Genomic DNA, 11,344 nt, shown 5'->3' on the forward strand with positions numbered 1-11,344 from the left:
CAGAGGATTTGAGAGGTATTCGGGAAAGCCGAAAGGGACCTGTTTGCCTCCCTGGAGACCACTGACTCACTCCATCCATGCTTAAAGTATATGTCTCTACTATAGTTGCCACTCAAGGGCTTGTCTGTAGGAAAACACCTTCTGTTCACTAGGTAAACACCCTCTGATCAGTAGATTCTTACCTGTTGCAAGATGTCTGAAACCTTCTCAACCCGCTACAGTCCCTGGTCTTAGTGCTGGTATTAGACGTGCTTACGGGTTCCCCGTTTGAGCCACTAGAGGCAGTAAGCTTTTGCATACTCTCACTAAATCTCTGCTTCTACTCACTTTGTCATCAGTAAAACGTGTTGGGGAACTTTGGCCCTTTCGGTCAATAACTCTTGCTTTAGAGTTTGGACCAGGCCTGTCAAAGGCTATTCTCAAGCTCATAGAGGTTTATGTACCCAAAGTCCTGGCAGCCCCATTTAGGGCTCATTGTTACCCTGCAGCATTCTGCTCCCTTTGAGTTGGACGAGGCTAAGAGACTGCATACACTCAGGCCTGTAAGGGCACTGAGCATGTACATTGACCAGACAAGTCAATTCAGGGTATAAGAACAACACTTTATTTGCTATGGAGGCTGCTCAAAGGTACCAACCATCTCAAAGCAAGAATTTCCCATTAGGTCATGGATGCTAATGCGTACACATACAGTATGATTTCGCAAGGCATACAATTCCCCACGGGCATAAAAGCTCATTCTACCAGGAGTATGGCCTCCTCCTGGGCATGTCACTATAAGGCATACAGTATGTCTGGCTACATATTGGACTTCCCTGAACACCTTTGCCAGGTTTTATAAACCTCTCTTCCCAGGCCTTTAGAGAGGAAGAAGGCTGACAAGTTGGTTAGTATTGGTGTTAGATTTTTTTTTTTAAACTACGGTCTCTCCATTATCACTGTGGTATATTAGAGCATGTGTGCAATGTTTTAGTACCCCGTTTGCTAGTATCACTGTACAAAAGCACTAGATGATCGCTCTGCTCCCCTCCTTTCTGCTAACTGGAAAGATGTGCTGAGACATTGCTCTTCTACCCGGCGTGTCTAGTGTCTATATCTTGGCATTGAGCCGTTGGTTTATGGTCCCCACTTTCCTTCCTATTTGTCAAAATAAATGGGTGGTTACAGCAATAGATTTTATTATCCTTTGGCAAGGGGTGGTCTGGGAAGAGAAATTGGCTCATGATTTTACATAGAAACTGTCCCAAAAGTTGTTGAGCAATGTGGCCCATTCGGCCCAATTTGCAGCCCGTCCCCAAAGTGTGTCGGCCCACTGGGAAAAAGCCTGGTTTGCCAGATTTCCAATCCAGCCCTGCTTTTGGCTTACAGGTATTACATTTTACAGCTCCCATAGTGTTTGCTTCTGATGCAGCATAAAATGTATCATCTTGAAAGGGAATTTCCCAGGAGCAAGACATTGTGTTGCTGTAGCTAATGATTTTTCAATGTTATGGGACAAGAAATATGCTTTCATTCCCTTCTGTCAGAAAATCCTAATTATGTGGCACTGGGCTCTGGATTAAATGCCCACGATGACATAGTTGGAGCACCAAGCATCGCCAGCAAATCAAATTGGCATGATGGGAAAGGGTTCCAAAATCAACATCCCCTGTGAGGTGAAAAATTGCTTTTGTAATATGGAAGAAAAAAAAATAATAAAAAGTTCATCTCATTACAGTCATAGCTACAGTAATGAAAAATCATCCTTTCTGGACACAATGTTTTTAAAATTCAACAAATACTACTATTATGTATAAATAATATTCTTTAATATTTCAATTATTAAATATAAAATGTGTCATTTGGTTGGCATCCATTATGTTTATGGGAGTAATTACATTTTATTCTGTGGTGAAATGTTACCATTTTCTTGATGCGTTTTCTTGAGATTCACAGAAATGTCTTTGTCCTACCAATTAATTTTTCCTATGCCACTTCAAAATAATTCATCTGAAAGAACACCAGACAAACATGACTGTAAAAAAAATGTTTATGCAAAGAGGCAAGACAAATAATTTACATTGGTGCAAAGGCAATAAGTGTATTCAAGAGAGACAAAATGCATTTAAGAAGGAGAAAACATTAAGGTAGCAAAGTCAGTCAATGACAAAATCAATGAACTGGAAAGTGAACATTTTTAGAATTTGAGGCTTAACCAAAGTTCTTTCAACTGGTGGAAAAAAACAAAAACAACCCCAAAAGACCAATATATACAACCCACAAAACCAATATATACAGCTCCCATATAGGCGCACAGAGAAGACAAATTATTTCAAGAAAATACAAGTTACGACAGAGTACATACAAAAGATATAGTCAGTGCCTTTGCTAAACTTGTAAAGTATACATAAAAAAAAACTAAAAATGCCATTAACATGATAATCCCAATATGTGCTTCTTTCCAAAAAAAAAAAAAAAAAAAGACAAAACTGAAGTGCATAAGGTGAGTTTAAGTTAATTGAGGTTATTGCCAACAGGCAAAACAAGTGTCTATATAAAAAAAGGGTGCCAGTATCTGAAGATCCTGGTTAGGAAGCCTTACCAATGCCAGCAGCTATTGAATCTTTAAAAATTTAAATAATAAAAAAGTTACATTTAAAAAAAAAAAGAAAATTGGTAGTAACCACATTGGGGGAAAGACAGGATTCATACCCAACTTTGGTTTTTTAATGTGCCTTTCTTGCTGTCCTGTTGTGAATGTGAGCTCTTGTTTACAATTTCCTCCCAATCATAGCAGTGGTTGACACGGGCGTTACTCAGAGAACATTCCAGCTCTTCACTGAACTCAGTGTAGTGCTCAATCAGAGCAGCTAGGCTTTCAAACTTATTGTGGCATTTCTGTACAAGATAAAAACAACATTGTAATGGTTTGTTGGAAGTACAGAGTACTAGGAAACCCTAATGTTAATTTAAACAATTAGTTCATAGAAAATGTTGCTCAAAACCTATATGACTGACTTCATTTATTAATGTTCACACAGCTTTTCCCCATATAATGCAAGTGAATAGTTATATAATAAAAAATAAATAAATATATATATATATATATATATATATATATATATATATATATATATATATAGCAAAACCACATCAAACCTTGTTGGATCTTGCATAAATTCATGTTTAATAAAACATGCAATAAAATAAATAACAATGAGGTTTGATGTTATTAAAATATAACATCGCTCCATTTGATTCAAGCATGGTATACAGGAATTGATTTAAGAGCAAATAACAACATTTAGTCGGTTCATCACAGAAAGTGATCGTATGGCTTCACAAGTCACACAGGGCATTTCCACTGGGTCCCTTTATGCATTTTTACTGAACGGATTGCTCTCTGATTGAGGCACATTTTATTTACACTTGGCCACATCAATGTGTCTCCACCAAACGGATATAAATCTGATCTTCAATTCCAGCACTATATGCAAATAAAACAGATCGCTTCCATGATTATGCTAATGCAGGGCAGCTAATTTAAAATATATGTGATTTAGTATTTGATTCTAATTGACTGCCCATGTCCATGCATGCCACCTGCACTCATTGTCAGCATTTAGTTTCAGTAGCAATCTGCATCAAATAAATCAAGAAAACAAATATTCCATTTATAAGCATATTTCGTGCTCATGCGCCAAGTGCAAAATTAAAATCACTGGATTTGCTGAATGATGGGAAAAACAGGATATATATATATCCATATCCATTACACACACACACACACACACATACACACGTCGCCCAGCCCCATGTGTAAAGATTTTCTTTTATGTTCCACAAATGAAAGAAAGTCATACGAATCTGAAGCAAAATTAGGGCGAGTGAATAAAAGACAGAAATTTCATTTCGGAGTAAACTGTCTCTTTAAATAATTTTGCTTACCTCAAGGAGGAATTTCCCTTTGGAATTCTTTATAGCATAGGTTGCCAGACCTGATGGAAAGTGAACTATAAGAGACCCGTGATCAGGCTTTTTGGGATGGGGACACAGCAGAAAGGCACCAAGGACATCATCTGCCAGTAGCATGGCGGTACAATCACTGTGATTGAAACAAACGTAAAATTAAATATAACCCCTTGTATTTATTAGAAAAGAGATATATTATTTAATATGCTGCAAAGATCTAGCATTAACCTAATTTGTACACAATGTGACATCAATTGACAGAATAAAATATTTATTAAAAGTATAAATATTAAAGTATGATTAAAAAAAAAAGACAAGTTACTTTTGAAAAATCAAAGCCATATAAAAGCATAAAATGGCATGTGTTATTAGATCGTTGTCATTCAGATCAGTTAATAACAGTACAACACAATCAAAGTTAATAAATACTGACCTAGACACGCCAGCCCAGCACCATACAGCTTGAGCCAGAGCTTCTTCTGCCAAACTGGGTGCTCGAGTCCTGCATGCTTTTGCACTTTCTGGAGCCTTTTCTGTTTCACACAAAGAAAAGATTCCTTAGTTTTCTACAGGAATCAAGTTCATTTTGGTCTCACAAATGATATGTCAATGTTTGCTTTGGCAAAAGGTCCGGAATCCTAGTTTGGACAGACCACAAGTTCAATATTTAGAAAAGTATTTTAAAGAAAACATTCAGAGTTGCACACAATCACCATTATGATGGCTGAGAAAATGCAACCAAACAAAAAAAAAAAAACACCTCTAATTCGAAAGATTTAATGCTGCAGTGTGTAGCTACTGTTTCACCATAGCAGCGCCAAACAAATGGCACTAGAGGCACAGAAATTACACACTTCACAAAATGTAAAAATCACAGTGATAAATACGGTGGAAACTTCAAATGATTGGCATAAAAAGAAATTGCTAATCTTAGAACAAACATGTAGACATCCCCACCACCTTTTTTTCCTAAGCTCACCAACCACCAAATCCCATGGGCAAACAATTATATTAACCCTCTGTGTCATAATTAAACCATTTATAAAAACACAAGCAACCCAAAGTAATGTTTGTAAGGTGCAGAGTCCAAAAAGAGTCTAAAATCAGAAGAGCACGCACTCTTCCTTCCTGCTCCAAAAAAATATCTTTAACAAATAACCATATGGTTAACGTTTCAAACCACACAAGAGTCTTCTTCAGAAGATTCAGAAGAAGTCTCTTGAGGGGGTTGAAACTTAACCACATGGTTATTTATTAAAGATATTTTTGGAAGCAGGAAGTATGCAAGCTTTTTTCTTATTTTAATTAAGCCAACCACCATAACTAGACGTGTGCATTACCTAATGAACTTTCTCATTCTCGCCAGTGTTCTATGAACACTTATCCCACCTTGTGGAGCACTCAATTTATCCTGCAGATGGTGCTGTTTGAGGGGAGTAAAGGTAAAAGAGCGGTACGCTCCAGAGCGCAGCTTTTTGGTCCGGATCGCCATTTTACGAACTATAGTGGGAGAGGAAGTGGGACCCTCCTCAGGACTGCTAACAAGCTCCGTATTTGGCTCGGAGAGAACCTGATGAGAGAAATGAAGGATGTGCATCTTGCAGAATAGTACAGCATTTCATTTATTGAAATATTCAGAACTATGGGTATTTGGCATCTTAAAAAGTACTAATGCAGGTTTTATTTACAACTTTATTTTCGAGTTAAAAGTTTGTGGATATATGTTACACCCCTTCAATTTTATATCAAATAATATCCATCTAGAACCGTACTCATCCTAAAAATAATGAACTTTACACCTCATGTAATACATTTTATTTTAGTAAACAATCTAACAAAAATAGAAGCTTTATGTTTCATAATTTAAACCCTATGGACTGATTGCCATAAATAAAATTATATATATATATATATATATATATCTGCATGGGATATCTGTATTTGAAAGCATTTTTTGTTTGCAATCATAGATAAGCCTTAAAAGCAATGTACTCTAGACAACGTGTACCTTTTCCCCTGGCAGGAGGCCTTGAGTTGGTGCCCTTCTGAAGGACACCAAGGCGCTAACACTGAGAGGGAAACCCTGATGAAGCAGAGATAGGGTTCGAGAGGGTGTCTTCTCAGAACACTCCTTCTGGGCTTCCTCTGGGTGCTTCTCCAGAAAATACAGTTGGAAACAACGGCAAAGCAGTAGATTCAGGAACTGGGCCTTGATTTGAATATAAATAAATAAAAAGATATAAAATCCCATGGGGATATTATTATAAAATTATAATAAAATGGAACAGAAACAAGAAACAATCCAAAAAACAGCAACCCAAAGTCACAACAAAACTCAAATCCATGTTGTGAAAGTTAGGAGACAATTAAGGGTGTATTAAAATTAGCAGGTAAATTTGGCAATACACACAAAAAATTATTTTTTTTAAATCTAAATATCACAACTGGGGAAAAACAAATCCACATTCTTATTTCTAGAACTGGCATGCAAAATATATCTTGTGCAATATAAAGTTATGCTTTGCAAGTCAAGCAATTTAAAACACTGCTAAGATTTTTAGAGGAGGGGTTTTGTCATGTTGGAACTTACAGCTCGGGCATGTCTGGCTCTGAAGAGGTGGCAGTAGAGCTGGGCATCAGAACCCCCGGGATTATGAGAGACAAAGGCAAACTGTGCATCAGATGGACGGGCGGTGGACAGCGAGACTCGATACATGGCATGAGCCATGAGAAGCGTCTAAGGAGATACCAAACACAAGTTCAACCTTATGACTTACAAAGCAGAGAGAAATCAAAGGCTGAGACAGACTTGATCTTACCGTTTCATCTTCATCATACACTTTGACTCCTTTGACAGAGAATTTTAAGGAAACTGCACGCTTGCTCCTGCAATTCTACAATTAAAGATGATCAGAATTCATCTACACGACCAGTCAAAAGTTTGGACTCACTCAATGTATTATTACTATTTCCCACATTTACAAAAATACTAGAAGTCATCAAATGATGAAATAACAATTGATGTATGGTAATTATGTAAAACCAAACATGGAAAAAAAAATAATAATAAAAAAATATAAAAATAAATAAATAATAAATAAATATATATATATATATACACACACACACAGATTTTGCTGTTTCACAAGGAAATTGCTACTTTTAATTCACCAAAGTGGCATTCAACTGATCACAAAGTATAGTCAGGACATTACTGATGTAAAAAAACAGCACCATAACTATTTGAAAAAGTCATTTTTGATCAAATCTAGACAGGCCCCATTTCCAGCAGCCATCACTTCAACATCTTATCCTTGATTAAGCATGCTAAATTGCTAATTATGTACTAGAAAAATCACATTATATCAAGCACTGCTGGAAGCTATTTGGGTCATTAAATTAATCTTAACATTGTCTGTGTTTGTTTTGGTGTTGCCACATTATGCAATAGACTGGCATGTCTTCAGGTAAATATTAGGTCAAAAATGGGAAAAAAGAAACGGCTTTCTCTAGAAACTCAGTCAATCATTGTTTTGAGGAATGAAGGCTATACAATGCTTGAAAATGCCAAAAAAAACCTGAAGATTTCATATAAAAAGGTGTACACTACAGCCCTCAAAGACGACTGGCTCCAACAAGAACAGAAAGAGATGTGGAAGGCCAGATACAACCAAACAAGACAATAAGTACATCAGAGTCTCTAGTTTGAGAAAGACACCTCACATGTCCTCAGCTGACAGCTTCATTGAATTCTACCCGCTCAACACCAGTTTCATGTACAAAAAAGTAAAGAGAAGACTGAGTGGTGCAGGCATTATGGGAAGAATTGCAAAGAAAAAGCCACTTTTGAAACAGAAAAACAAAAATAAAAGGTTAGAGTGGGAAAGGAACAGACATTGGACAACAGATAATTGGAAAAGAGTGTTATGGATCTTAACCCCATTGAGGTTTTGTGGGATCAGCTAGACTGTGAGGTGCGTGAGAAGTGCCCAACCAGACAGCCACATCTACAGGTGAAACTCGAAAAATTAGAATATCGTGCAAAGGTTCATTAATTTCAAGTAATTCAACTTAAAAGGTGAAACTAATATATTATGTAGACTCATTACAAGCAAAGTAAGATATTTCAAGCCTTTATTTGATATCATTTTGATGATTATGGCTTACAGCTTATGAAAACCCCAAATTCAGAATCTCAGAAAATTAGAATATTGTGAAAAGGTTCAGTATTGTAGGCTCAAAGTGTCACACTCTAATCAGCTAAACACCTGCAAAGGGTTCCTGAGCCTTTAAATGGTCTCTCAGTCTGGTTCAGTTGAATTCACAATTATGGGGAAGACTGCTGACCTGACAGTTGTGCAGAAAACCATCATTGACACCCTCCACAAGGAGGGAAAGCCTCAAAAGGTAATTGCAAAAGAAGTTGGATGTTCTCAAAGTGCTGTATCAAAGCACATTAATAGAAAGTTAAGTGGAAGGGAAAAGTGTGGAAGAAAAAGGTGCACAAGCAGCAGGGATGACCGTAGCCTGGAGAGGATTGTCAGGAAAAGGCCATTCAAATGTGTGGGGGAGCTTCACAAGGAGTGGACTGAGGCTGGAGTTACTGCACCAAGAGCCACACCACACAGACGGGTCCTGGACACGGGCTTCAAATGTCAAACGTCTTACCTGGGCTAAAGAAAAAAAGAACTGGTCTGTTGCTCAGTGGTCCAAAGTCCTCTTTTCTGATGAGAGCAAATTTTGCATCTCATTTGGAAACCAAGGTCCCAGAGTCTGGAGGAAGAATGGAGAGGCACACAATCCAAGATGCTTGAAGTCCAGTGTGAAGTATCCACAGTCTGTGTTGGTTTGGGGAGCCATGTCATCGGCTGGTGTTGGTCCACTGTGCTTTATTAAGTCCAGAGTCAACGCAGCCGTCTACCGGACATTTTAGAGCACTTCATGCTTCCTTCAGCAGACAAGCTTTATGGAGATGCTGACTTCATTTTCCAGCAGGACTTGGCACCTGCCCACACTGCCAAAAGTACCAAAACCTGGTTCAATGACCATGGTATTACTGTGCTTGATTGGCCAGCAAACTCGCTTGACCTGAACCCCATAGAGAATCTATGGGGCATTGCTAAGAGAAAGATGAGAGACATGAGACCAAACAATGCAGAAGAGCTGAAGGCCGCTATTGAAGCATCTTGGTCTTCCATAACACCTCAGCAGTGCCACAGGCTGATAGCATCCATGCCACGCCGCATTGAGGCAGTAATTAATGCAAAAGGGGCCCAAACCAAGTACTGAGTACATATGCATGATTATACTTTTCAGAGGGCCGACATTTCTGTATTTAAAATCCTTTTTTTTATTGATTTCATGTAATATTCTAATTTTCTGAGATTCTGAATTTGGGGTTTTCATAAGCTGTAAGCCATAATCATCAAAATGATATCAAATAAAGGCTTGAAATATCTTACTTTGCTTGTAATGAGTCTATATAATATATTAGTTTCACCTTTTAAGTTGAATTACTGAAATTAATGAACTTTTGCACGATATTCTAATTTTTCGAGTTTCACCTGTATGGCAAGTTCTACAAGAAAGGTGGGGTGAAATGTCACCAGAGTATCTGGACAAACTGATAGCTAGAATGCCAAGGATCTGCAAAGCTGCCATTGCTGAACATGGAGGATTTTTTTTTTTAATGAGAACTCTATGAAGTAGTTAAAGAAGTTCAGAATTTTATGTCCAAATTGTAATAGTATTATTAATGTCCTGACTATACAGTGTGATCAGTTGAATGCCACTTTGGTGAATAAAAGTACAAAGTTCTTTCCACAAGTGCAAAATCTAGTATTTTAGCTTCTTCAAAGTAGCCACCCTTTGCTTGGGTTATTGTTTACAGAAATTAATTCATGGGCACAATTTATTTGTAAACTAATTCAATCTTAGCCATTAAATCAAAAGTTTAAGATTATGGGGAGCAGTCAGTTGTGTTAAAATATTTGACTGTCAGTGTAGTGTAATAGTAAACAACTATAAAAAATAAAAAAAAAAGCAAGCAAACATAACACTTCAGAATTTTCCCACAGAACACAAATTACGTTTAGGGACTTTAGCTGAGAGTGCAGCTGCTGAATTTGATCATCCAAACATCTGTCATCTACAGGAAATGACCCAATATACTAGAAAAATAGAGAAGACATGAATTCTTAGTTAAAACAAACAATGAGTTAATGATGCCACCATCCTACACAATGACTCAAATGTCTGAGAACAACCACAATCAACATTTCCTGCATTCCTTATACAATCACACCACAGATCCAATCTCAAAACCAACATACGGTTGCAAAATCAGATCAACGCCATTAAAAACTTTTAAGAAAAGTGAATTTCACCTCAGCAGATCTTGTAACAATCCCGTGCTCTCTGCCAGCGGTCTCACCCATGTCTCAATCTGTGCTTTAAGTTGTTTGCCTTATCTGTTTACTGTAAAATCAAGAGGTCAGCACATGTTTGTCCAAACGCAGAAGTTTCAACACAAGTTAGAACTGCATTAGGAACCAAGTTTCACCTTAAACATTTGGATTTACACGAATAAGAACACTGTATAAGCAGTGAAGGAAAGGCATTTTTAACACTTGCTGTTAAAGTGACTCTTCCAATATTTACTATTGAAATCCCAAGTATTACTCAGAGATGTTTCAAACCCGTGTTTAAAAACCTAGCTAGACAGCAATATGAGGATCATAGTCTCGTGCAGCGATCAGAAGACTCGGAACGCGCCTGTGATGTCCAAAAATGCTGTCTAGGTAGGTGGCTCACTAGGTTTTGAAGCACAGTCATAGTGTGCGCGAGGCAGGTTCTTCGACAAAAAAAACACATTCATAATAAACGCTTGCATTAAAACGTAAAATATCTCGAAATCAATGGTAATGTCAGCGACCAAAGCAGACAAAAGTAACAAACATAAACACACATTCATTACTCCGAGGGACTGAACCTGACAGGGTGGGTTGAATCTTCCGTCTGCCTGACCGCCGTAGGTTTGGCAATACAGACTCACCTTAATCCTCTAAATCCCGCCTACCACAGCGAGACTGGATACATCCCAATGGATCTTGCAACATCAGATTCTCCGCCTACAAGATGCACTTTGAGGGCATTTTGTGGTTAGACAGATGAGAGTGGATATGGTTAATTAGTATCGGCAATTCTGACTCACTCAAACGAATCGATTCTTTCTAACTGTTCAATTAATAGAATAGTTTAAAAGAATGATTCAGTGATTCGTTTTCAGGCGTCACTCAACCACGAGTTTAATGATTAAATATGTGGTTAAATAGTGTTGTTTAGTGCCTGGTTGTCACAAATTTAGCGAACTGGACCCAGAAGTGCACAACAC

General features: G+C 37.6%; 1 protein-coding gene across 3 annotated transcripts; it reads right to left on the bottom strand.

Annotated features, from left to right (window-relative positions):
- Positions 1-2,011: 2,011 nt before the first annotated feature.
- Positions 2,012-11,001, bottom strand: LOC127625725 (SH2 domain-containing protein 5-like). Of its 3 annotated transcripts, none has more exons than XM_052101088.1 (10): positions 10,919-11,001; positions 10,338-10,428; positions 10,041-10,121; positions 6,771-6,845; positions 6,542-6,688; positions 5,960-6,160; positions 5,341-5,521; positions 4,385-4,484; positions 3,928-4,084; positions 2,012-2,877 (listed from the first exon to the last, which is right to left on the bottom strand). In XM_052101088.1, the coding sequence occupies exons 2-10, from the start codon at positions 10,386-10,388 to the stop codon at positions 2,686-2,688; spliced, it is 1,185 nt and encodes a 394-aa protein (XP_051957048.1). In that variant the 5' UTR covers positions 10,389-10,428; positions 10,919-11,001; the 3' UTR covers positions 2,012-2,685. The 3 variants fall into 3 exon arrangements, with proteins under 3 accessions (XP_051957048.1, XP_051957050.1, XP_051957049.1); XM_052101090.1 differs by having other exon boundaries at positions 10,514-10,967; XM_052101089.1 differs by having other exon boundaries at positions 10,338-10,967.
- Between the last annotated feature and the right edge of the window lie 343 nt (positions 11,002-11,344).

This window comes from Xyrauchen texanus, chromosome 32 (assembly GCF_025860055.1).
Source record: "Xyrauchen texanus isolate HMW12.3.18 chromosome 32, RBS_HiC_50CHRs, whole genome shotgun sequence".
Lineage (NCBI taxonomy): Eukaryota > Metazoa > Chordata > Actinopteri > Cypriniformes > Catostomidae > Xyrauchen > Xyrauchen texanus.

What these genes read in the sequence shown, in the direction of transcription:
- LOC127625725 (XM_052101088.1), bottom strand. Translation starts at nt 10,388, where the DNA reads ATGGGTGAGACCGCTGGCAGAGAGCACGGGATTGTTACAAGATCTGCT. An exon ending in TGTATGATGAAGATGAAACG is followed by an intron (nt 6,689 to 6,770) that starts GTAAGATCAAGT and finishes GTATCTCCTTAG; the next exon opens with ACGCTTCTCATGGCTCATGC. An exon ending in TAAATTGAGTGCTCCACAAG is followed by an intron (nt 4,485 to 5,340) that starts GTGGGATAAGTG and finishes TGTGTGAAACAG; the next exon opens with AAAAGGCTCCAGAAAGTGCA.